The following is a 26437-nucleotide window of genomic DNA, read 5'->3' as shown; positions in this document are numbered from 1 at the left end:
ACTCTGTTGGTTTATTTCTGTAAAATATAATAAGAGAGTGCTCATTTGGGTGACATTTAGAAAAAAAACGTTTTTACCATGAGTGTTGCACGTAAGACACTTAAGAAACGGACAATTTTACTTAACATAATGACATAAACACATAACGTAAATCTCATGTAAAAGAAAGATGTATCTCGTATCATAATGGAGCCATGGGTTGGTCATTATTGTGAATTTAGGCTAGGATTATAATATTTCTGAAAGTTTTGAAGGCATCGGCAGACAACGTAAAACGTCATTATCAAGCCCCCCTCACCTTTCCTTTATGTTTCAAACATGTATGCTTAACAACAATATTGACATGTATTTATGCATATAATTGCTCCTATAATATGGAAATCCAAAACTATACAAGCTGGCCGTTTGCGCATGTGAGCTCACATAGTTGTAATAAGTTGCATTGTTATATATGTGCTATTGTTAAACTAAGGTTTGTTTTTATCTTACTCTCCCCCTCTTCCAATGTCTGAAAAAAACATATCTATTTACTTTAATTACAGCTGCATCTCATTTTCTTTCGATACCAATATATTTATTTTTTAAATATCGACTGTGCACATTAAGCAAAATGTCTTCATATCGAAGATGAATACGTATTTAGCTAGCATAAAATCATGTTATATTATATTCACTCACACTAAAACCGTCAGTTTGAATAGCCAGTGTAAACGGGAAGATGTGTTTAATTGTCTTTTCATACGCTAAAGAAAAAAGTAGGAGGAGAGGGTTGCCCTTACTAAATATGGCGGGGTCTGGCTTCACTGCCTCAGTCTAGTTTCAGTTGTAGTCTCCGAATGGGAGTGAAGCCGCTTTGCCAGCAGTATCTTTAACCTATGAACTCCTGAGTGTGCCAGTACTCCGCCATATTGACTGTTGTCTTGACTGAAGGAGATAGAGAACATTTTGAGGTCCGAAAGAAACGAAAGTGTGCTCTACAAATCATCGAAACTGGTGCAAACTTGGCCAAAGCGTATTTTAACCACCACCGTAATGGCGAGGAAGAAAAGCAAGCAGCAAGGGGTCGCTCAGAAGGAGCTTGCGCCCGGACAGCAGACCGCACCGAAGAGCCCAGTCTCTCCCGGCGATGCAGCTGACGGTGGCGGCGGAGATGCTGGGCTGGATAGGTTGGCTACTACCAGGGCGAACCAGGTAGGTTAGCTAGCAGCGAGCCAATCGCTGCGTTTAAAACAAACCTAGCTAGCCTCTGAGCTAGCACCTCTCTGCTAATCCAAGCATCCTCCATTGTGCTTTTATTGTATGTGGCTAACGTTACATCCTGCAGAGGTGAAGTTATATGCATCCGCTGGCTGGTTGAACGCTATTTCAATCTTTATGTAGTAGTCTTGGCTGTTGAGCGTGGTATGTAATTAAATAAATAACACGCTCAACTTAGCGAGCAGACTCGTCCCCAACAGGCAGTGTGGCTAGCATTGCAGCCCCTCTCCTCTGCCGGACAGGTGACATTGTGCCCTGGACGGGTTGTCCCATTTTCAGCGTTTACAATTGCCCATCCACCCAGCTAACCTTAGCCAGAGGGCTAGTCGGGCTATCGTCTCCAGCTAGCATGCTGCAAACGTGCTTACTGCCTACACTTGAACCCATCCACAGGAACCACTCAGCCAACAGAAGCTAAACAGCTGCTAGCTAGCTCATTAGCTTGTTAGCTGAACGAGATAACGGGTAAATAATAAGGCTAGCTAACTCATTAACACGGGTTGGAGTTGTTTATTCGACTCTATTACACTGTTAATCTTCTTTGTGTTGCTGTACTGCACTATTCTATCGGAGTTTGACAGGAGCTAATGTTCAAAGTTTCAATGCGTGCAGTTATCAGCCAGTGTTGCCTAGCTAACGTTAGATAAGTCAGTAAGGTTAGCTACTTAAGTTGAGGGTGAACGGTAACCTTTAAAAGAGAAGCTGGTGCGCTGCAGGCTGGACCACTGTCACATCAGCGACCAGCTAACCTTACAACCGACGTCTGCGCTTCACTACTTGCTGCTTGGATTGAGTCAATACATTTTGTACCACATGTGCAAGATGCCCGTCTAGACGAGTCTCATAACTACATATTACAATGTTATGGCAGAATTGTGTCGTGCATTTGCAAACTTTGAATAACCTGGTTATCTCTAAAAGGTAAAACAGGGTATCACTTTATCATACAATTATGTGATATCTAGAAAATACTGGGAAATGTCAATGATACATAACTCTTTTAGCAAGGTGTTGATTCAACCGTTTAACTGGAGGGTGTTTTGTATCACAAAATGTGATGTTTACACACTATGTTTACACTAAATTGTCAAATTTCTTCTGACCTATCAGACTATATTTTTCTAGTGTTTAACTGGTAACCACAGTCGACCTCTTCGGCCTCTCTTTCTCCCCCTAGCCTATGCACACCTGCTGCCTCCTGTGCCACCGGGAGTTTAAGGACTGGGGAGCAGGCTCGGTGAATGGACTCCCCGGTGGCCATGGGACCAAGCTGGCTGATGCTGTGCCCGCGCTCTCCCAGGCCTTATTGCGGGAGGCGCCAGGGCGTAAGCTTGCTGATGCAGTGCCCTCGCTGTCTCAGTCTCTGCTGGGAGAGGTGCCTCTGTGGATATGTCAGAGCTGCTGCAAGAGTGTGGAAGAGGAGGAGAGGCGGAGCACCCAGGAGCAACCCACGCCGGTAAATAAAAGGGGACTGATTTGGGTCGTATACCTGGATCCTTTTCACGACTTCTTTTAACTTCTTTTTGGTTAAACTGTGTCTGTCGACTGAGGTAATCCCATCTTTATTCATCATCCGAAGCATTGGATTTGCACGAGCTCACTCACTAAATATATCTGTCCAATGTTGGATTCAATAAGTTTCAACATGTAGTTTACTTTTTGCCTCTTCATAAGTAGCTTATTTTGTATGTGTCTCTCTGTGGCATATGTATCAGCAGCAGCTATTACCTTTGCTGTCTCTTGGTTGCTTCTACATAAATTCTTGACATGAAATGCAAATTTTGAAGACCTCTCTATCATCACACTTAAGCTGAACTGCAGATGAACAAGATGATCAAGATGTTTTGTTGGTATTTTGCGCAAACTTGCAGACGTGCAAAAACAGAAGAGATTGAGGAATTGTTTAACAGTCCCCTGCAGTGATTTTTATTTTTTTATTTTAATATTTCTTTTTTCTTTACCTGATATTTATTAATGCATTTAAAGAGAGTTTTGCTTGTCGCTCCCTTCAATGTATTACAAGCTAATATTGGTAGTTACTTGGTGCCAAATGTAAGCCGATGTATACAGCCCTGTGATTAACCATTTGTTGTTTTTTTCTGTTTAATTCAGGTACCATTGTCACACTCTTCCTCCTGTAAGTCCCAGAGCTGTGGGAACGGTTACCCGGAGCAAAGTACTGTGGATTGGGACCCGAGTTCCTTCCTGTCAGCCCACAAACTGTCAGGTCTCTGGAACTCTGCCCACACCAACGGAGGGGAACACTGCAACCACAACACTTCTTCACACTCACAACAAGGTCTGTCATCCCAGCTCCCAGAATACATTTACTGACAATGACAGTAATTGCTGGAAACTCAAGTTTCAGTCATGTGAAATGGACACACGTTAGGCTAGAATCAGAGCTCTACGGGTGGCTTGTTTGCTGTCTTACTTAGCTATAAATGTGTGATACAATTCTGTTCAGTTGGTCTATTACGTCTTAGAAATACAAAGAGGCATCATGTAGAAGCTGACAACGCTCTACTTCCTGAGGTCCTTAGAGAAAAATAGACTTTGAAATCAAGATGATTTAACTAAATCAGAGAGTGATTAGGACTAAAATAGCAAGAAGAATGCTGTGGATTTTGCACAAAAACATTGCTCATTTCTTTTCCTTTTTTAATTAATTTAATTCGCATTGAAGAACACCAACTGCTTTGCGTAGAACTGAAAATGTTTGCATGCTGTGCTTTAATCAGAGTCAAATATCAGTGTCAGTGGAAAGGTCACAGCAAAGCAGAGGCAATTGTCTAAACTTGTGTAGTTATTCTGGTAAAATGTTCCTACATTGGATTCAGTTATTCCATCATCAATCCTGCCGAAGTCTTTAGAGATACAAAAACTGCAGATCTAAGCATCTGTTGCATGCCTGAACCTGCAGCTTTCCAATACAATGACGACTCAACAATTGACCCTCAAAAACACTCTTTCATAGGTGAAAAGTGATGATCTCTCAGACACACTGTGATTTTCTTGAAATATTCAGCTTCAATGTACAAAACTGCTGTTCTATTATTGATTTTCCGGGAAGTATTGCTGTCATAAAGAAAGATGGAAAAATGTGGCAATCCAAAATTGAGATGCATTGAGTTTCATTAAGATGTTTTTCCATCCCATAGTAAGACTGCAGTTATTATCACTTTGTCAGTTGACTGTTCAGTGGTTTAATAGGACTCTTATTACAAAGTAGCACGACCTAGCTGTAACATGTTCTCTCCATAACAGTGACGCATGATGTCCCGGAGCTGAGAAAGGGAGTTGTTTATAGAATGGGACGCATGGCCTGTCAGTCAGCTGTGATCTTTGCTTTTTATCTGTTGTCTTCCTGATTCTTGGCTCCAATCAAAACACTTTGTAGAGGCTGTTTTTCTAGTTTAGCAAATACTTGAATGGACCATGTTGCCAAATTGCATTTACACGAGAGTAAGTGAAAGTAAGGCATGATGTACATGATGGCATTTGAAATGGTAGGTTTTGTTTTAATCATGTTTGTTGATGGTTGCTGGTGACCAATTATGTTTTTCAACTTGAATAATATCAAACAAATATTTGGTTGACGTTGTATAGGAACTGAGCTAACCTAATGTACTTGATAATATACCATCGTAAATGTTTAACCAGGTATAAATAGTATGTTGTAGTACTACTTCCTCATTTCTATTTGGTTAGCGTTAGGGATTTTAACCTTCAGGGCTAAACGTTTCTGTCAATGCTGGTTTCTTTCTTGTAGCAGTAAGAAATTTGGCTTCATTGTAACTGTTTTCGTATTGTCTTAAATCCTCATCGCCATCATTTTAAATTCATTGAACGTGTGTCCTCTCCAGGTATAACAGCAGGATCAGCCTGTCATGAGAAAAGAGGACTTCATGAAGCGCCTGGGAAATCTGCTAAAACGTCGGGGACTAAAGTCTGTCCCTACAGTCACCCGTCATCCCAAAATTCCAGCGGATCTTCTGCTGGGAACCCCCTGTCTACCTCAGCAGATCTTTGTAAGACCACTCCCAAGCACTTCAAGACCATGTGCCGTCGACCAACGCCACCAGGTAATATTTCCTGTGACTCTTAGGATTCTATAGTATTTCATGAAATCAGAACCCCGGATAGAATCCACCCATCAAACTGAATGTCTACAATCTCATATCAAATCTGCAGCGTCCAAACTATCGCACATAGAGACAGACAACCACGTGCACATTCAGACCTGCGGGCGATTCAGAGTCCTCAGTCAAGAGTCCTCTGGACCACCCAAAGGACTCTTGACTGAGGACTCTGAATCCTGGCTCCTTTTGCTGTGAGGTGACGGTGCTAGCCAATACACCACCGGGCAGCCCCAAACAGTTACTATACACCAGCGATTTAGTGGAAAACAAATCTTTAAAATGAACAGGAATTACAATTCAAGTTTAAATCTCCTGAATTAACCAACAAATTGGTCAAAACTTAAACGGGACTTAAAATTCTGCTTGAAATGAGAACAAAATGTAAACATTCAATCCCAATTAAGTCACAAACTCGTGAAAACAAACTTGATAAATACTAAACACAACTCCCTCAGCTGTGCGGTCTGTCAGTGTGCTGCTGACGCATGACGTAGTACATGGATGAGGAAGAGGACCAGAGAATGAGGAAGAAGACGAGCAGGTTTATAAGACGTAAACAAATAAGTGAATTGAATAAATCCGCCCCCTTGTGACCAATACCCGATCCAGCTACTTGAGTCAGTATCGGCCCGATATGGTTTGGGGATCAGTCCATAGTCTAAGAGAATCGGGGCAATTGCATTGACTGGCCTGCTCGTTTGAGGTAGTGTGTGTGTATATAGACGGGTAATAAGACCAGGGGTCTCATTTATAACCGCTGCGTACGCAGAAAACGGGGTCTGAAAGAGGCGAACGCCACTTCAACGTTGTGATCTATAAAAACGAACTTGACGGGAGAATGAGCGCACCTGTACGTAAACTCTGAGCCACGTGTACCAACGTTTTGGAGACGGGGGAAAGATGGTGAATTGAAGCCAGACTAATCATAAAATGTTCGAGGCATCATTACAGATATAACGATGCCTCTAACATTTCACTTCATATCACTCGTTACTTTGCACTTCTACATTCTCTTTATCATCAACAGTCAAACCAGCAGTGTTATTTGTGCTTGTACTAGTGAGCCATAACTAGAAGCACATTTCAATTATAAAAGATATCAACCAACTCGAACCTCAAATCAAATTTCGCTTAATATTTTATCAGCGCTGTCTGCACCCCGGAGAGAACGAACTACCGACACTCGTGATCAGCTGTGCAGCAGCTGATGAAATTATCGTCAGCTATAAGATAGCGTTCAGGAACTGCAGAACAGAGCAATACTCTTCTAATAATGTGCCGATAATCACAAAGTACAATCTTAGTTTTCATTAAGTGTTTGTAAGTAAAATCGCTGCAGTAAACACAACTTTCTTTATTCATTCATGGTTTATTCCATAGTGACAGATGCAGCACACAGTACACAGACAAACTGTAAACAGATCTGTGATGAGAGTATCAGAGTGACACTTGTGATGTGTTGTGTTGCACGATAGATAGTCTGGCACTGTTACGACTACTTAAATGGAGTAAGTCGGAGGGAAGGAGTGTCCTTCCTCTCGGTAGTCTCCGTGATTCACTGTAAAGACTCACCGATCAGGAGCTCAGTTTGTGAGGCTGGACCAGCTGCGCACATGTTTTATAAATGAAACCCCTGAACACAAACTGAAGCACGACGTGATTTTAATTCCTTACTTTCATGTTTTCCAATCATCCAGGTGAAGCCTTTCACCCCAGTGACCACCATCAACACACAGACTTGTCGGTACCCCCCAACAGTCCCACTGGCCTGTCTTCCCAGCATTCCTCTCTCCTGCCCCCAAAGCTGAACTCTGGGCAGCACGGCCACGTAACGTCCTCGTCCGGCACCGGGGTGGCAGCCCACGCTCCTTTCTCCCCGCTGGTACCAAACCTCCACAGCCCCACCGCCAAACTCAACTCTTCCAGTCCGGACAGCCCAACATCTGTCCATAAGCCCAGCCCGTGCAAAAACTCCCACATTCCTGCCGTGAACACGCAACACAGCAAACTGGGCACGTCTATCATGGGCTGTAACCACCCGTGTAATGGACACAGTGCAGGGACGGTGGCCACTTCAAATGTGGGCCACCTGACAGCTGGGGCCTGCAGGTTAGTGTCCCTCTGTCAACATTGCTTTGCTGTAGGATGGAATTGCTTCTGTAGCTGTATTGATTTGAAATACGAATGCCTTCTGAGGGTCATTGTCACTTGTTTTTATAGGGACCAAGCATGTAAGGGGCACAAAATGACGAATGGGACGCTGTGCCACCCTTCGTCTGAGCTGGAGGAGGGAGAGGATGAAGACAGCAGCTCTGAGAGGAGCTCCTGTGCCTCCTCTTCCACCAACCAGAAGGACGGGAAGTACTGCGACTGCTGCTACTGCGAGTTCTTTGGACACAACGCGGTACTTTGAAACTTTTTGTTACCCTCCTCTTTCTCAGTAGTACTTAATAATTCCCATTGCCATTAGATACTTCTTAAATATTTAATAAAAAGCTAACATAAACATATTCTGTTATGGATTTTTTCCTTGGTCACAGCCTCCAGCTGCCCCAACCAGCCGAAACTACGCTGAGATCCGAGAGAAGCTCCGCTCCCGTCTGACCCGGCGTAAAGAGGAGCTCCCTCAGCGTCAGGATTCAGAACTGACCGTGACCGGTGCCATCGACAACCGGGACGTAGATGAGCTGCTGGACTTTATTAACAGTTCTGAGCCCAAACCTGTCAACAGTGCCAAGGCGGCCAAACGGGCCCGACACAAACAAAAAAAGAAGGTGCGGTAACTTTTCGAATGATTTGGGAGGTTTTTTTTTCATTTTAATTTGAATATTTCTCATCTAATGTATAGGGACGGGTATTGTATTAAACATGTTTATACTATCACCCATACAACTTTATTAAATATGTCATTTAATTAACATGTATTCTTGAAAAACCCCTTTTTTCATTTAACAAAAGAAGCCATAATAACCTCTACAAGAACTTTAAAATTGTAAAATTGCCAGGATTTAGATTTACGCTCATAATCCCTTTGATTTCAGTCCGAGCAGCTGTAGGACACATTTGGTTTGCATTAACTGAAAGGTCCAGTGCATTTTGAGCAATGTATTAGCAGAAGTAGAATATAGTAATAATCGTTACAATGTTTTTATTGGTGTATAATCACCTGAAACTGTTTTCATTAGTTTAGAATGAGCCGTTCATATCTACATCTACAGTCCTCCTCCTGGAACTGTGGACGTTTTCATTGGTAGTGCATATATTTGCGTGTCTCTCAAGCCTGTACCATTTCTGTTTCAGGAAAAAGCTCAGCAGGGCATGGGTGCTGCAGGCAGTGACCCCCACTCCAATCCATGCGAGCCCGTCGACGACGACGAGCCCCTCCCTGACGGTTCAGAAGCCAGTCGGTTGCTTGATTGGCCCCAGCTGGAGCTCGAGCGGGTCAACAGTTTCCTCACCAGTCGGCTCGAAGAGATTAAGAACACCATAAAAGACTCAATCCGGGCCTCGTTTAGCATGTACGACCTCAATCTGGATGTTAATGACTTCCCAAAGAAGGCGGCCACGTTGGAGGGCAACCATTTACTGTCGCATCTCAATGGTTCCTCTGACCTGCAGCAGATAGACCTCGACTTGGCGCCTCTTTCACTGGGAACCTTTAAGAGCCACCTGGACCTGGTTAATGGATGGGAGGACACAACCACAGTCTCCTCCCCTAACACCCCCAGCACCACCACCACTTCCACGGCATCCGGGGTCCCTGCTGGACCCAAGGACATTCAGCGGTTGCACACTACCCCCAGTCTCTCAAAGCTCATAAGGGTTTGGTCCCCAGAAAGATGCACTTCCACTGGATCTGACAGTTCGCCACAGGTGCCAGCTCAAGCTACAGCTAAATCAAACGAGGATGCCCCTGATCCCAGGAACACAACAGCTGGGAACGGTGGTGCAAAGTCAAAGAAGAATAAAAAGCAGCAGCAGCAACGACAGGAGCAATCTGTGTCGGAGCAAAATTCCAACAAACACACCAAAGCTGCCTCCGGGAATGACACGCAGAAAAGCAACGAGTGTAAAGAAATGTCTTCTAACGGCTCAAAAGCTGGGAACAAACAGCCCCAGCACTCTGCAGACAACCAGAGAAATGGGCCCAAGAAAGCCGAGGAGGGCAGATTTTCTAAACATGCGGGAAACGGTGGCCTCTCGAATGCACAACGGGGGAAAGGTGACACAGAAGCAAGAGGAGGTCGGTCCGAGCAGGATTCAGAAAGCAAAGCTCACCCCACCGTTCCAGCAAATGGGCAGCAACAGCAGCAAGCCAGGGGGAAAAATAAGAAGAACAAGAACAAGGGTGAAAAATCTGGCGGTGCTATCGGTACAATAAACTATCTTTAACGTGCAAAAATGCAATTGTTTCCTAACCTGTAATGTGTAACTAATGTTCAATCTTTGTGATTCCTAGATGATGTATTTCTCCCGAAAGATGTCGATCCAAAAGAAATGGATGAGAGTGATCGGGAAGTGGAATACTTCAAAAGGTAGGTTTATCATGGCAGTGTATCAGGGTACTTTTTAAAAACACTTTGAGTTAAAACTGTTGTATTGCTGACAATTGACGCATCAATAAAACTGCATTCCTCCTCCTTTTTTGTTGTTGTCTGTCCTTGTCCCCTCTAGGTTTTGCCTTGATTCTGCAAAGCAAACTCGCCAGAAGGTAGCAGTGAATTGGTCCAACTTCAGCCTCAAAAAGGTTCCTTCCAATGCAGCTCAATAACTTGGACGAGTGCCAGAAAAACAACTTCACACCACAAACTCTTTCAGGAGAGCCCCGTTTGGCCTGAGGCCTTCTCTCATTCCCTGTTTTCTTCTCTTCCTTACTAAGCCAAGGGACCCTGGTTCAAAAATCATACTTTCCATTCTGAGGACTGAAACATAACTTGTGGCTGACAAGCCAGGGATCAGGCTCAAGGCCAACTGTACCCTTTGCTATGTTCACTAAATGAGAGATGCAAAAATGGAAAAAAAGTCTGTTGAATCCTCTGCATCCATGTGCTTACGTATGTAGTATGTAAACAATTACCTTAAATGAAATAAATGTTTTTATCACAAATCTGAGACATTTTAACGTTGTTAAACTTCTGAATTCCAATCAGTTTAATTTGGTGCTCATCATGCATTACATTCAGTATCGCTAGTTTCAGGCTCAACACACCAATCGCAGCAGACACTAGAGACCGTTTGTCAAAAATCAATACGGACAGCGGAGGCAACAGCTGCATTGATTTCACTCAAGAACAGACTGCAGTGCATTCAGCGGTCTCAATATTTAATTATGATCATCAAACGATTTAGTAATCAGTTGTCCAAAATTAAATGATAAACAATTGGTTACCCACCTGCTACACTGTTGTTGTTTTTTGTATGGAATTAATGTTTTTTTAAAAACCAACATGAATATTTGACAGTGCAGTACACCAACAACGCTAATATTAATTTCAATATGATGTCTCGCAGGATGCATCTTAAAAACTATACATCTATTGAAGTACCAATGCAAATATGCATGATGTGTCCAACAGACACATCTAAATACTGTCCCCCAGTTCTGTATTGGATGAACTTAAATGTGTCTGTTGCTTCACTGTCGATCCTCCCTTGGTGTTAATCTTGAACAATTATATCTTTTTTTTTTTTTAAATAGTGATATCCAGTATACACTTTGCCATCTGTAGAACGAAATCATTTAGAAGTCGTTTTCTCATTCCGAACTGTTCTATTAACCTCTATATCCCAGCAGTGACAGGTACACCAGTGTGCAACGTTGGAACCATCGCACGTTGTTTGGCACAGTTCATTTCAATGCTTGTACATATTGAGTGATTATTTAGGGCCCTTTTGAGCCTTTTCATGCGTTTCTCGGGGTTGTGTGTGAGATATATTTTCAACCATACTACTCTTTTCCCTGTACTGTGACATTGGTGGCACCCTGTACCTCAGCTAGCCTATCGAAGTCCAAGTCTTGATGATCTTTTGATGAGAAATATCACTGAAGACTTGATACCTTTGGGACAAAGGCCTTGGGATTTACACCAGTAACCATGTGTTTAGCTGATGGCTTTCATTGAGGTGGATCATGTCTTTCTTGAACCTGTGCTGAGATTTTGTTCTGATGCTTTCCAGGTTATATTCAATTAGAGAAGATTATCTTAATGTTTCGAATGTAGATTTATACTATATCAATAATAGCCAAGTGTATGTTGGCTTGTTTCTTTTCTTTTCTTTTTTTTAATTCACTTTTTATACTGTGAAAAATCTTTCGTTCCGAAAGATTAAAAACAATACCGTTCTGACAAAAATAAAGTGTGGTGTTTGCTTTCTAAGTTTATCTTTTGATTTGGTTTTCCATGCACGAGCTGCCTCTCCAGCACCAGGCGGAGTCGCTTAGAAATCATTGGCTGCCGCATCCCGTACGGTTTGACCCTTCCAGCGTTCCGTACAGTATCGAGGCTTCGTGTGTTGTGTAAACATGTGGATGAGGTATATTTATTGAATTCTGTGAGTATTTGGTCAACAGCTCCGTGGCTTTAGTACATATAGGACGTTACTGTATCCATAAATAAAATGGAGAACGAACATGGACCCAAAAAGGTAAGTTAAGCGTAAGCTATCAATGACGTTATGAGGTTACACTAGCTAGCTAGCCCTGGCTAAAGGTAGCTAGCTAGCCAAGTTTCCTAGCTTAGTGTCCTGTGCTCTGCTTACGTACACAAATGTTATCGATGACGTATTTAAAGTCGTTGGAACAGGTCAACGAAAAGTGTTAAACTAAAATGTATGAATAAGATGGGACTTTCAATCATATTTTGTATGAATGTAAACCGCGTTCGTTAAAACTCAACGACAAACTGACGTTAGGCACACTTCAGTGCCACAATATTCATGGTCAACACGTAACGTTAATGGTGACGTTTATATTATCCTAAAAGTCAGCTTTGAATATAACTACTTCCATTTGCAGTATTTTTATGATATGACTGTTCACATAATAATGTTGACGAGCAGTAAACGGAAGGACAGAGCAGAAGTGAGGGCAAATAAATAGTATTATACTTAACGTGACATCAATGATTTTGGTGAATTCAGATGAACGAGTTAAAATGACCAGGTTAAAAAAACCACCTCTGTCAAATACAGCATCCTCTTAAGTTTATTTTGAGAAACCTTAGGATCAAACAATGTTGAAGTGAATTTCATACATCGAACACTATCCCGGTCTGAGAAAGGAGGTGGATGCAGATAGTAAAATATACCTCTGCCTGTAATGCATCCACATTGTAACTTTATCAATAGAGATCATGTGGTTATCAGCGCATACTTGGGTCATTTTTGACACAACAGCCCTAATCAAGGAAACTGTGCAAATGTCAGACCAAACATAGGTCTATCAAGGATACTATCAAGGATATTATACTTCTGAGTATAATACAACATTGATGAACCCCACAAAGAAGATGATATCGTATTTAAACAGCACTTTCCCAAACTAGTTTAAAGAAAGGCCTTCACGGGGTGTGTGGCACTGTCCTGTCCTACATATACAGCTAGGTCACTGAGTCCTTTTAATAAGAGTTTAATACTTAATCACAGGATATTCAAACGCAAAAGAGATGTGTTGCTTCCATTGCCAAAGCTTTAATAAAACCAATCTTAAAATGAGAGCTAATCAAAGTACAGATGTCAGAAAGGATGTAGTTGTGTCCCTTCAGCTGATTGAAACATGTACGATTAGACAACCACCTGCAGAAGTGTATAGAAAACAAATTCATATAATATAATGGCATGAGCTTAAATGTGTTTGTTTGAACATCAAATATCTGTGTCAAAATCCTATTGCCATACTGTGCATCTATGTGGCACATGCCAGCATATATGACTGTGCTGTATACAGATCGATCACATCCAAATAATATATGAAATAAAGTATGAAAATGCATTGTGGTAATCTCTAGTACCATTACATGTATGATCTGCGTATACATTTCTGAAAAAAATGTACCAGCCGCTTTGCATGCCTTGGAAGGACTTTCACTGGATGTGCTTTAAGGCTGATGTGGCTGAATGCTGAGCTCTAACCCAGAGAGGATACTACTGATACTGATACTGTGTTTGTTCAGAGATCCCACGGGGAGGACGACAGGTCTGGCTCAGAAAGATCAGAGGACGACGATTATGTTCCGTATGTTCCCGTCAAAATAAGGAAACACCAAATGGTAAGTTATCATTGCTATAAAAGGTTTATCATTATTTAAAACACAATTGTATTTAGACTTTCCTTATGTACATCAACATCTCATCCTGTTGCCACATATGTACCCGACAGCTACAGAAGATGTTACGTCTGCGAGGAAAGGCGGTGGACGAGGACCAGAACGGCAGCGGGGAGGAGCAGCGGGACGAGGATGACGGTCTTGGTCCACGCTCCACTGTCAGCCTTCTCGACCAGCATCAGCACCTCAAGGAAAAAGCAGAAGGTATACGATCCACTCTGGATTATGATTGTTGTTGTTGTTGTCATGCTGCTCATTCGATTTCACCACATTGGGTCTGTGAGTTCTCACCTGCTGTATGTTTGTGTGTTTGTGTGTTTTACAGCCCGTAAGGAGTCAGCGAAGGAGAAGCAGCTGAAAGAGGAAGAGAAGATTCTTGAGAGCGTCGCAGAGGGAAGAGGTAAAATTATAAGGCTGTGAAGTTCAAATGTTTCATTGTTAATCAGATTCACTCTGATGAACTTACAGACGTTAAAGCGGTTTCATCAAAAATACTCTAAAGTTGAAAACTAATTCTCGAATTAAATCTCCCCCTTTTAGCTCTGATGTCTGTGAAGGAAATGGCCAAAGGTATCATATATGACGATCCCATAAAAACAAGGTATGTTCTTGAACAGTGAATTCTACAAAGTAACATTGTTTGTTGAGTTTTTATTTTATATTTAATGTAAATGTTCTTTATAGCTGGAAGGCACCACGCTACATCCTGAACATGCCAAACACCCGACATGAGCGTGTCAGAAAGAAGTTTCACATCCTGGTTGATGGAGACGGCATCCCCCCTCCGATCAAAAGTTTCAGAGAGATGAAGCTTCCATCAGGTTATAACGTGCTCCCTCTCCCACACATGAAATCACATTGTCTTTTCTACGCGAGAGCCTTTAGCAACAGATCGCTTTGCTGTTTTTGCAGCATTTCTAAAAGGTTTGAAAAAGAAGGGGATCGTGCATCCGACGCCAATTCAAATTCAAGGAATTCCTACAGTGTAAGTACAGGAAATGCACATATACTATACAAAATGTGTAGCGTATGTTAAGTGCGTGTAAACTGTTCGTGAACTGACGGGGTTTGTCTGTAGTCTGTCAGGTCGAGACATGATCGGCATAGCCTTCACTGGTTCTGGAAAGACGTTGGTCTTCACTCTGCCCATCATCATGTTTTCCCTGGAGCAGGAGAAGAAGCTGCCTTTCTTCCAGAGAGAGGGACCGTATGGACTCATCATCTGTCCCTCAGTAAGACTCACAAGACAAACGGCTTGAAATGCCTTTAGACAGATGGCATTTACTGTGAGCAACCGTTATTTATTTTTTATTTTTTGCAACTAAGCATGTCTGATTTTAATACCTTTTCCCCGAACACTCCAGCGAGAGTTGGCGAGGCAGACTCACGGCATCATTGAGTACTACTGCAAGCTGCTGGAGGAGGAAGGCACTCCTCAGCTACGCACCGCCCTCTGCATCGGAGGAATGTCTGTCAAGGACCAGATGGAGGTCGTTAAACAGTAAGTCAGAGTGACGCTTCTGTCTTCTCTCCAGAATTTCACTTCGAACTAATGTCGAGCATATGAATGCGTGATTCAGCTACATTAAATCATTCAGAAAGGAACAAAGTAGGCACAAATTCCAGACATAATTCATTACAGAAATAATTCACTGGCAGTTAACATGACCATCTCGGGACCTATGCACAAATAGCACTGCATTTTAGAGACGGCAATACATTCAGTTTGAGTTCATTTTCCACCTGAATCGGTGTCGTCTCTTGGTTGTAGTGGTGTCCACATGATGGTGGCTACCCCTGGCAGACTGATGGACTTGCTGCAGAAGAAGATGGTGAGTCTGGACATCTGCCGCTACTTGGCTCTGGATGAGGCTGATAGGATGATCGACATGGGCTTTGAGGAAGACATCAGAACCATCTTCTCCTATTTCAAGGTGAGGTCCTTCTCTGCAGCAATGGATGCCAAAATCATCCCGGTTGTTAAAGCCCTGGCAGGGGTGTTTTTAATGCGAAAATCTTGCCTTGAAAACTAAGCCTTGACTTTTCGAGGCTGCCAGACATCAAAAGTCCTGTAATGTTGTTATTTCTTTATCTAGGGACAAAGGCAAACCCTGCTTTATAGCGCCACTATGCCTAAGAAGATCCAGAACTTTGCCAAGAGTGCGCTGGTCAAACCCATCACCATCAATGTGGGCAGGGCCGGAGCTGCCAGCTTGGATGTCATCCAGGTATGTTCATTTGTCACCGTTTTCTGTTTAAGTCAGGGGAATTCAATTTATAAACCCACTGGTATAAAAAAAAATGTGTGAACTTAATAATAAATGCTTTGTTTGTGTGCAGGAAGTGGAATATGTCAAAGAGGAGGCCAAGATGGTGTACCTGCTGGAGTGTCTCCAGAAAACACCACCTCCTGTCAGTACTTCCACATGTTATGACATTGACATGTGCCAAAAAAATCCATAAATCCATAACTCAATCATGTCAAATTTGACAAAATGTTGTCTGTTCACATCAACAGGTGCTGATATTTGCTGAAAAGAAGGCCGATGTAGACGCCATCCATGAGTATCTGCTGCTGAAAGGAGTAGAGGCGGTGGCCATCCATGGAGGAAAAGGTGCGCCTAAAAACACACAGTACACAGTGCCTGCAGATGAATAGTGTATGTGGAGCACGTTTCAGGTAGCTTACATGTAAACGGCCTTAAACATCAACTGTCTTGTAGTTGCTCGTCATTACCACCAGATGCCATCCTGCTTACAAATGTCACCATTTCTGGTTAAAAGTTTCATCAACGCGTCCAAGGCGTAGAAAGTATTGCAGACACTTCTCTCTCGTTTTTCATTTGTCACCGTCTTGCAAGATACGGTTCATGCAAGATTTGTTGATTCCGTGTGTGTGTGTGTGTTTCAGATCAGGAGGAAAGAACAAAAGCAATAGAGGCATTTAAAGAAGGAAAGAAAGATGTCTTAGTGGCCACAGATGTTGCCTCCAAGGGTCTGGATTTCCCAGCTATACAGCATGTAGTGAATTATGACATGCCTGAGGAGATAGAGAACTATGGTAAGAGGACACGTATACACACACACATACGGTGTATATATATATATATATACATATACACAGTATACAGCTTGGCCTTCTCAAAAGTGATACATTATATAATCATCAGTTCTCCTTTGGTTGTCCATTTCAGTCCATAGAATTGGAAGAACTGGACGATCAGGCAAGACCGGTATTGCCACAACGTTCATCAATAAAGGCTGTGGTAAGGACAATACCAATCAAGACTAAAATTCATTTCTGTGTATTATTAGTATTGATTCTCAGAATATTAGCGACGTATTATAGAGAACTGTGGTCAGTTCTAGTCCGTGTTAATTGCAGTAAGTTAACAGTATGTCTCCCCCCATAGATGAGTCGGTGTTGATGGACCTTAAAGCTCTGCTAGTTGAGGCCAAGCAGAAGGTTCCTCCGGTCCTCCAGGTGCTCCAGACAGGAGACGAGACCATGCTGGACATCGGAGGTGAGTCGTTCACACCACATCTAGTTCACATCTCTTTCTCTAGCCCTACATGCCCTCTATATGTGTTACTCGATAACTGCTTTGCGTTGTCCTTCTAAACGTTCCTCTGATCATCTCAAATCCACAGGAGCGTGGAGTGTTTGCAAACCCTTTCTGACGTACCTGATTCTCGTGTTTTCACAGGAGAGAGGGGCTGCACATTCTGCGGAGGTCTGGGTCATCGTATTACAGATTGTCCGAAGTTGGAGGCCATGCAGACCAAGCAGGTCACCAACATCGGGCGAAAAGACTACCTGGCTCACAGCTCAATGGACTTCTAAGAGTTTTGTTTCTTTTTAATCAGAGAAAAGAGTCTCCAATGCCACACGGAACTGAGGAAATGGTACAGCTGTGTGTTGTATCACTGAGTAAAGGAAGTGTATTTTTTTATCCTCACCTGACGTAGTCTGCAGGTCCGTCAGATGGATTTTCTTGTTACCTTTTTTTTTTTTTTTTTGCCGGAAATCATGTCATACTTGTTGATGCGTAGCCGTTGTTATTTTTGATATTCCAATTGTAAATAAAACCACTTTATCTGTTGATGCTCTTTTACGTTTCTATCTGGATTTAAATATAAAGGTGTTTTGTTTTGTGGTTTTGTCGGGAGGAAGGAAGTTGCTAAAACAAGCTGAATAATGGAAAGGGAAGTTTGACTCAAGAAAACAGCAGTACACAACTTGTGTGCCCTTCCTTCCGCAGATCAGAGATATCTTGACGTGGAGCCGGTTAGACTAACACAAGCAGACGTCAGAATGAAAGCTGCGCGTGACGTAAAGGAAAGAATTATTCTCGTGGTGTAGAAAACTAATTTTAACCTCTTGGGTTTTTTACATCTTGACCACAGAGCGTAGAGAGCTAGAGTGAAAGATTTTGGCAGACGAAGCTTATGAGCATGGATGTCATCTTCAAGGAAGGAAAGCTGTATCTTCAAGGGGTCAAGTTTGGAAAAGTAAGTGTTGTAGAAATTCAGCGTACTTGTGAAACTGATCTGCTCTGTCGAGTTAATTATTTTTCTGAAGTCAATATGGCAACCGAACAGCTCGGTCAAACATATGCGACGGTGTTTTGCTTTCAGGAACTGCTTCGTTAAAATGAGCAGAGGCTCAGTTGGCAATACAAATGTTTTTCGGAGGTTTTATGTCTCGACAGCATATGAAAAAGAAACCTGCATTCAAAGGCGATTACTCTTTCAATATATATCAAGCTTTAGTAAACGGTGCACTACCAAAACCTTTGAGCATTTAGTAAAAGCTAACGTTAAAGTGAAGTACAGTGTTACTTCTCAAACATGTCCATCAAGGTTTTTAAGAAGCTGCATTATCTTATTTTGAAATGTTTTCAAATGTTCAAGAGGGTTGGTAACTGTAACGTCATCCTTATGTTTTCTTGTATTTTAAAACATGATTCTTTAGTTCAGCTCAATGTGCAGATGACTGCTTAACCAAATCTGAAATATACTACACGTCATCATACCTTTGAAACATTCAGGAAACGCATTGTGACTTACTCCACCCATGTGTGTGTCTATTCGTGCAATCTGATCGTAAAGTCAGACTGACTTCAGTGGTGAAGATCTGGCATTGGTTCTCCCATACTATATATTATTATTAGTTAATAACTAAGGCTGGTAACATGTATTACATGTGTTGTTAGCTGACTGTTTCATGAATCAGATTGTATCTGTGCCTAGTTTTGGTCATATGGGAGATTTAAAGAATACAATGTTAAACTCCCATTCAAGATGCGGTTCTGATTTATGAATATAACAATACTGGTCCCTATGATGTGGACACCCACGATGTGAATACGATTTTGGATCAATGTGGTTTGTTCTGCCCCCTCAAAAACTAAGTTTAGTCTTTCACAGTAACACCTTTGGCAAGCGGCAGTATGACTAATACACAGAGGACCAAATTAACTCATCATATAATTAGATTAATAAACTTTGTGTCGATAAAAGATGAATAGTAAACAAGCAAAAATGTTAGAAACAAAAGAAATGAGACAAGAAAATAAGGGAAATATACTAATAAATAAATAGGAGAAACGGTAGCTGACAAAACATCCAATGAGTGATCCTACAGGTTAGACAATTGTTCTATTAATCTTTTGTTATAAGACTAATCTGAGGCTGTTCATGAGTCAGGGGGGGGGGGGGTGAATGGACTAAATGCAGCATCACTGAGGTCATATATGAGGACAAGCATGTTGCAATCAATTCTGAAACTTAATATTATTGCAATACACTTTGTAAAAGGTGAGAGCCAGTAGTTTCTCTCTCTGCCCGTCCTCTTAAGAACCATGACCTCTGCATTGTCCGTAAACTGTGCAAACGTTTGAGCACATCCATCACTGATTTCTTTTTTTTTTAACTCAACAATGTTGGCAGGAGTCATCACATGGAGCAGAAATGTAGAGCTGTGTGTCATCTGTATAACAATAGACACAAATGTCATACCCCCAATATAAACTACACAGGGACTTATTTACAATGACTTTTTTTTTCATTTCCCTCTATGTAATCTACCACAGAGAACATGGCGTAAAGTATGGATGGTGCTTTTTAAGCCCAGCTCCACGGGGGTGGGGCACTTGGAGCTCTGTACTGTACTTGACAACAATGCCACTGCTGACCGGAGGAGGGTCGGTCGGCAGAAATCATCCGAAAGGAAAGCGGTGCGTCTAAGCGACTGCCTCAGTGTCGACCCTGCTCCGAAGGAGTCTTGCCCTCCCGGGTGCACCGCCTTCTACTTACACACCACTCAGTGCACCTACACCCTGGCCTCCGCCACAAGCCAGGACTGGATAAGTGCCCTCTGTCTTCTGGCCTTCCAGGTATCACACATCTCTCCTTCTTGATCAGTGCAGCCTTTCTTTTTTTTGTTTCGGGAGCAGAGCTATCATTTTGGGGAAAGGTGAAAAGAAACATTCCCCACAATCAGAGACAGATAACACAATGAGGAAGTGAATGCACTATCTGTTACTTCTGTCTCTTCACTTCTCCAATTCTTGTGCTTGCACAAGCTATGCTCTTTCTTGCATCTTACCTCTTGGGAGCCATAAAGCGGTGATAAGAGGGTGGTGTACACTCCATGTAATGTTTACCATGCCACTGTGTTCACAGAAGGATCCTGGGGAATCAGACAAAGGGGCTTTCGAGAGAGGAAACGGCTTGACCATGGAGGACAATGACCTTTACTCATCTTGGAAATCCGGTAATGGCAGACGACAGCTAATCAGTCAACAAGCAATCAAAAATAATATTCCTTGATCGGTTTAGTGAGTGCCTAACTGAAGTGGTTCTCATCAGAAACCAGCATGAACTGTTTTTACAGTTTGTCAGATGATCTGGACAATAGCGTTTCCTGCCCCCTCAAACTATATTACAGTGATGCGGCAGTGCTCCCTGATGAGCAATCAAGAATCAGACCCAAACTGTGAGAAAGTGGAATTACCCTGAAACAAGGTGGCAAAAGTATTATAATGAAGCAAAAAGATGAGGAAGAAACTTGCGGTGATGTTTAGATGTCATAGCATCGTAAAATTCAAGGCATCAGCAGAAACACTAAAATATGTGTGAGCAGGAGCTAAAGCCACTCATTTATTCGAACGTGAACGGCGGAATGTATTCGTGTCAGCAAGCTCGGGTTTACGCACATTTATTTCTTTTTATTTCCTAATGGATTACACTGAAAAAGCCCGGCAGCCCAGTCACACAGAGAGAGATTAGCAGAATGCAAGCCATTTGAAAATCAGCCTTTTTCTGCATGAGAGTTTCTCTGCTGCACATTTATTCCCTTTGCTGACGTTTTGCTGCTCAGAGACCTTATACGAACAAAAAAAATCGATGCCTTTACGCTGCACTGACCTCAGCCTGCTGATGTTTCAAGCGGCAAATGTTTTCATGTCTTCCCATGTTTAGACGTGACCCTTCCTCCAAATCAGTACCAAGTGACCGTGCAGAGCACAGAGGCATCCAGGAGGTGCAAGTTGGCTGGGGAGTATCTGGTCTCCCTGGAAAAAGAGGCCGTGATACTGCTGGCCATCAATACTGGTCACATATTCTATCGCTGGCCGTACACGCTCTTACGCAAATTTGGACTGGTCGAGGTAAAGTACTTTTGAATTCCCCTAAATCCCCCCTAAATTGAAAAGGACACAGTTAGAGGAGTTAGATAAGAAGATGGATACCTTTCTAATGTCTAACAGTATCGATCTTCTCATCTAGCTCTCAGCCAGAAAGCAATTGAGCACATTTCCCGAAATGTCAAGCCATTCCTTTACGATGTGTGGATGTGATTGCAGGGTGGATTATGCATCGAAGCGGGCCGTCGCTGTGAGTCGGGAGAAGGAGTGTTCACCTTCCTGTCCAGGCATGGTCCCCAGATCTTCCAGGTTATCTCAAAGCAGTGCTCTGTGGAGAGAAGGTCCTCTGTCCAGCCACACAGAAGATCATTCTGTGACCTGTCCACTGTCATCCTCCCAACTACAACCGGCTGGCCCGCCGCTGCCCCTGCCTACAATCCCACAGGCCTTTCTGAAGACACAGAGAACGAGTCTGACGACCCCTACTCTACTATCAATGACCGCCCTCTACTAAATATAAGGTCTCTTGCCGAAGCTCATCTCTCTGTGGGGGAAGAAGGTGAGGACGAGGATGAGCGGTGTCAATCCCTGGAAGCTGTAAACCTGGATGATGTCATGGAGGGCAACATTTACTACAACCTAAGGAGAGCCATGCTTCCTCTGGTCAGAAACGACAAGTTCCAACCTGCGATGGACTCAGAGTGCATCTATTCTGACTTGAACATAGTTGATTCTCCCTTGAATCCCCAGCCGCTGCCCTCCTTGCCACCACTCCCTCCGCTTGTTCCCCAGCCTCCTCCCTTCACCCTTCCCCAGTCGGTCCCCTACGCCCCAGCCAAGCCCAGACACCAGCGCCAGCCCCCCGTGAATAACTACATCCAGCCAGGGTACAATGCACAGGCACAGGCACTGGATGACATGAAGGAGATGGAGGAGGCCATCAGCTCCTCCACCCGTGTAACCCCTACAGATGCCCTTGGCAGTTTTAAACAGAGGCTGGCAGAAATCATTTCTAAGGACCTGGCAAAGTTCCAACCACCTCTTCCCTCCGGAGGGGGCAGCCCCACATTTTCTCATTAGGCTATTAGTTAAGAGACAGACCAGGAGGAGCAATTTTAACCATGATAGACTGCCATGAAGCAGAATTAGTTTCTTTATTTCTTCAAAATCCCCTCTGCTGGGAACACTTGGCATCAGAATTTGGTTCGCAGATGTTTGTATCTGTTGCATGAAAAAGGCATCTGGAAAACTTTTTTTTTTTTTTTTCTGTGGACCAATTTTGCAAAAAGAGGATTCAAGCAGTGTTGGTCTTCACCGCTGGAATGCTGGTCGGAGCTTTTTATGTGCTGCCGTATCTTCTATGTGACATTAGCTGATAAGCTGAATGAACACTTGACTGTTTCATTATGGGAATAGCTTTGAGAATAATGTGTCCTGATCTTTTTGGAGTTCATGTTTTTTCTTCTTCTCCTAAAAACTCTTTCTTAAAGAGAACAAGTGGGTTTTGTCTCATGCAAATCATACGTTTAGCAGCAACTGTATTTTGGACATGGGCGCTTCAGTCTGCTTCACATGGTACATATTGACGAACTCAGTACACTGAAATGTATTGCTGACCAAAAAAATGCAATATACAAAAACAACTTCAAATGCACACGCATACGCAAGTATATCTTTATTGTAGCAAAACAATCCTCAAAATACCCCGTAGCTATACATAAATACCAAAATAATTATTTTTAATTTAGACAAATGTCACCAATGACTCTAGGAATGTCTTTTGTGATGATTCAGGCCATAAAGTGCATTTTTTTTAAAGGCCTCTGAGAGTTCACCATGACCTTAGCAAGTAAAAAAATTTCAGTCGGTGGGTTTCATTGGCAGTGCAACATCTAAGCTATCAAAAATGACAGGTGCTATATATATATATATATATATATATATATATATATATATATATATATATATATATATATATATATATATAGGCCTATCTCGTATGATCAACAGTTCTACAAGCTGCAATATTTGGATACTGCAGAATAAGTCAGTGGTTCTCTGTTAATGTCTTTCCTCCATGTCACTGAGGTGCGAAGATTCCCCATCGCTGCTGTGTGAAGAACCCATTGATTGATTTGGCCGCAGAGAGTGAATCAGACTCATCATGGAGTTCTTGTCCGCTGAGCCCGGACGGGGACTCGTGCACTCCGGGTGGACCACGTCGGTCAGCAGCTCCGACAGCTCATTGATGTAAATCTGCGCCATTTGTAAGGTGTCATACTTGGACAACTTTCTCTCGTTCGCCAGCGAGGGGATGACGCTCCTCAGCTCGTCAAACGCCTTGTTCAGGCCGTGCATCCTCCTCCTCTCCCTGGCGTTGGCTGCGACGCGCCTGTGTTTCAGCGGGCCAAAGTGGCTCACCTGGCCTCCTCCTCCTCCTCCTTCTTCTTCTTCTTCTTCTTCCGCTGCCTGGTCCGAGTCTGTCTCGGTGAAGCCCGCGGAGGACACGCAGTCGGGAAGTTTCTCCAATGAGAGGCCCGCGTCTGCGGCTCCGTGCGCGTCCCTCCTGGAGAACGCGTGGAGGGAATGAGAAGAAATCCAAGTTTTGGAGTTGAGGTGGTTGCGTTGCTGCAGCAGGGTGAAATCCTCCGGGTACTCCGGCCAGCTCGAAAGCTCTGATTTTGCAGTCATCGCTGCAAGGGCCTGTGGTCGTGCGCGGCAGCAAAAATAAATAAAAAGGTCACGCAAAAGAAAATACTCTGTCTGATGCCCTCTTCCTCTGGAATGGGGTTTGCACTGCGCCATGCAGTTTATATACAGCCTCCCTTGAGTCACCTGGTGTCACTCCCAGCCACCCGACAGCCCGCAGCCTCAGGAGGCAGCAGCCAATCGCGCAGTCCCCTCTGACCCTGTCAACCAACAATTAGACAAAGCGCGACTTTGTTTTCCTCCTATTGTGCATTGTAACTCAATCACGATCGCACAGAGGGGTGCCCAAAGTATTAATCATTTAAGAGCGTGCATTCAAAAGTTCAGGAGAGGATGATCTAATGGAGTTGTTCAGGAAAGTCCGGGCTGCGTCTGTCGGCTTTATTATTGAGGAATAAATAGAGTAACAAGTGCGCATGACAAAACGGTTAGTTTATTAGCTTGGACTTTTAAAGTTTTCTCATTTCCCCCCTCCCCCTGAATTAATCGTTTTACACGCGTTATGATGTATGATTTTGACGAGGTTCATATTTATTTAAAAAGCCAAATGCAGCAGATATTGTGTAAATTTGGTTTGCAGTGCACTTTCTCCGACTCTTTTATTGCGTCTGACCCCCTGAAGGATCTGGCGGCGTTGAGGTTTGTCCTCAAACAAACAGTAAAACGGTGGGCAATCTTTCTCGCGTTATTTGCTGAAGAACAATAAAACGAACAGGTGGAAGGCAAGGCTTGAGACACACCTGTATACCCGATGATTCCTGATAAGTTGTCTGAAGGCGATTCATGAATCATTTAGCGCGTAAAGCGATGGTCAAAACATGCATATAGTGCAGGCAGTTTCATCGTTCTTCTTCTTATTATTATTATTATTATATTTTACGAACTGTGACCAAATCTAGTCGGATGAATGTCTTTTGATTCGTCACGTGGCCCCCCGTGCCTATCAGCTGGTGTCCCCTGGCACCTCACACAAGCTACACACCTCCAGTCACAACAGTGTCACCCTCGTCTCCCATATGCCGCGCGCGGCTTTCACAACGCTCAGTGCTCTGACACGAGAGCTAATCACTCATTAGGTCATCAATTACACGAGAGGAACCGTTCCAGCATCCGCGCGGAACTGTCCGGGGGGAGACCTGAGATGTGGCAATGACGGCGAGTTGGACAAACTTAGCATTCAGTGCCCCTCTCTCCTCTTCTTCTCTGTTTGTGGAGGCTGTGTGTGCGTGCGTGCGTGCGTGTGTGTGTGTGTGTGTGTGTGTGTGTGTGTGTGTGTGTGTGTGTGAGACAGTCGGGGTCGAGCACTGGTAAAGAAAATCACCGTGACCTGCCTGGCCGCCAGCAGTTTAATGAGGCCTGGTCTTACTTGAATAAATCGGCACGCTCTCCGTCCCGGGGTGTCCATTCATTTTTTTGGGGGTTGGGGCTACATGAATATTTCATTCCTTCAGCCCCTCTGCCAGCGCAACAGCCTGCAACCCTGCGTGCAGGATTTAAAAATGCGTGCTACACTTCCCATCTGCTGCGGGGCTTGCGCGGGGGGAGTGGCAGCGGAGGGCCAAGGAGGTGTGAGGAACATTTCTAAGGTCAGCTTATTGACCTCCTGCGAGAAAGAGACTGATGTGCCCCCACCGGGCGGGGGAGGGGAGGGGAGGGTCAACTGGCGAGTTATGGCAACTTTTCAGTGCTGATCCAAGCTGTGTTTGGCCATATAGGCAAAATCCACCCCCTCCCTTAGTGCAAGAGTTGACTGTGCGTGATGTCCATACTTTGTGGTATACTTGTCTGCATTTAAAAATCTTATAACAATAATACATATATAATAATATCAATAGCAAAATATAAAATTCTATTTTTAATACTGATGCATTGTAAGCAGCATTTTTATGTATTGGTTGGTAGCTATAGCAAATTTTAACTGCTTTGAATATTGTTGAGTCCATTCATTTGTAAGGTCATATTTTGCAAACTGTATGTTGAATCTGCAAAGTAACCTATTGGCTCTCAAATAAATCTTGTGGAATAAAAAGTGCAGTATCGGCCCTGAGAGGCAGCATAACAGGTGGACAATATTTTTGAATAACACACTCAAAATGGAACATTTGGGGCTCGTGGACTCTCTGACCCATGATGAAACAGGAACAGGTATACGTAAATACTGTAGCAGCTTGTAAACAAGTCGGATCCATTTGTTCACAGTGAGGATCTGCATGTTTTTTCCCCCTTCAAGTGGCTCTTTGGAGAGGCTTTTCAGGTTTAGGCTGTAGGTGTCACGACGTCACCTGATGCCAAACAGCAAACTATCTTGGCACAAAATGCCTCGGCAACCTCACATCTCAGTTTATAGCCGATGATG

The 26437-nt window shown here is 43.2% G+C and overlaps 3 protein-coding genes across 5 annotated transcripts; all 3 read left to right on the top strand.

Annotated features, from left to right (window-relative positions):
• Window positions 1–944: 944 nt before the first annotated feature.
• fam193b (family with sequence similarity 193 member B) lies at window positions 945–11712 on the top strand. 3 transcript variants are annotated; one of them, XM_079269291.1, is made up of 10 exons: window positions 945–1191; window positions 2435–2713; window positions 3370–3556; window positions 5124–5342; window positions 7097–7508; window positions 7620–7803; window positions 7940–8173; window positions 8700–9771; window positions 9859–9934; window positions 10074–11712. In XM_079269291.1, the coding sequence occupies exons 1-10, from the start codon at window positions 1033–1035 to the stop codon at window positions 10168–10170; spliced, it is 2919 nt and encodes a 972-aa protein (XP_079125417.1). In that variant the 5' UTR covers window positions 945–1032; the 3' UTR covers window positions 10171–11712. The 3 variants fall into 3 exon arrangements, with proteins under 3 accessions (XP_079125417.1, XP_079125416.1, XP_079125415.1); XM_079269290.1 differs by having other exon boundaries at window positions 7097–7803; window positions 8700–9747; XM_079269289.1 differs by having other exon boundaries at window positions 7097–7803.
• Window positions 11713–11906: 194 nt separating this feature from the next.
• Window positions 11907–17826, top strand: ddx41 (DEAD (Asp-Glu-Ala-Asp) box polypeptide 41). The gene is made up of 17 exons (XM_079268258.1): window positions 11907–12044; window positions 13571–13666; window positions 13777–13927; window positions 14049–14123; window positions 14264–14324; window positions 14408–14544; window positions 14636–14708; window positions 14802–14955; window positions 15088–15224; window positions 15495–15657; window positions 15820–15951; window positions 16064–16135; window positions 16242–16338; window positions 16635–16784; window positions 16918–16989; window positions 17137–17247; window positions 17431–17826. Exons 1-17 carry the CDS (start codon window positions 12018–12020, stop codon window positions 17565–17567), a joined length of 1845 nt encoding a protein of 614 aa, XP_079124384.1. The 5' UTR covers window positions 11907–12017; the 3' UTR covers window positions 17568–17826.
• A 352-nt stretch (window positions 17827–18178) lies between these two features.
• dok3 (docking protein 3) lies at window positions 18179–22607 on the top strand (the record flags this gene model as incomplete). The annotated part of the gene is made up of 5 exons (XM_079268771.1): window positions 18179–18235; window positions 19819–20121; window positions 20411–20501; window positions 21209–21396; window positions 21592–22607. The coding sequence occupies 5 exons, from the start codon at window positions 18179–18181 to the stop codon at window positions 22450–22452; spliced, it is 1500 nt and encodes a 499-aa protein (XP_079124897.1). The 3' UTR covers window positions 22453–22607.
• Window positions 22608–26437: the final 3830 nt, after the last annotated feature.

The sequence above is a fragment of the Melanostigma gelatinosum genome (genome assembly GCF_949748355.1).
Source record: "Melanostigma gelatinosum genome assembly, chromosome: 5".
Classification (NCBI taxonomy): domain Eukaryota; kingdom Metazoa; phylum Chordata; class Actinopteri; order Perciformes; family Zoarcidae; genus Melanostigma; species Melanostigma gelatinosum.
Note: the sequence above shows the minus strand (reverse complement) of the source record. Positions and strands in the feature narration are given on the sequence as shown.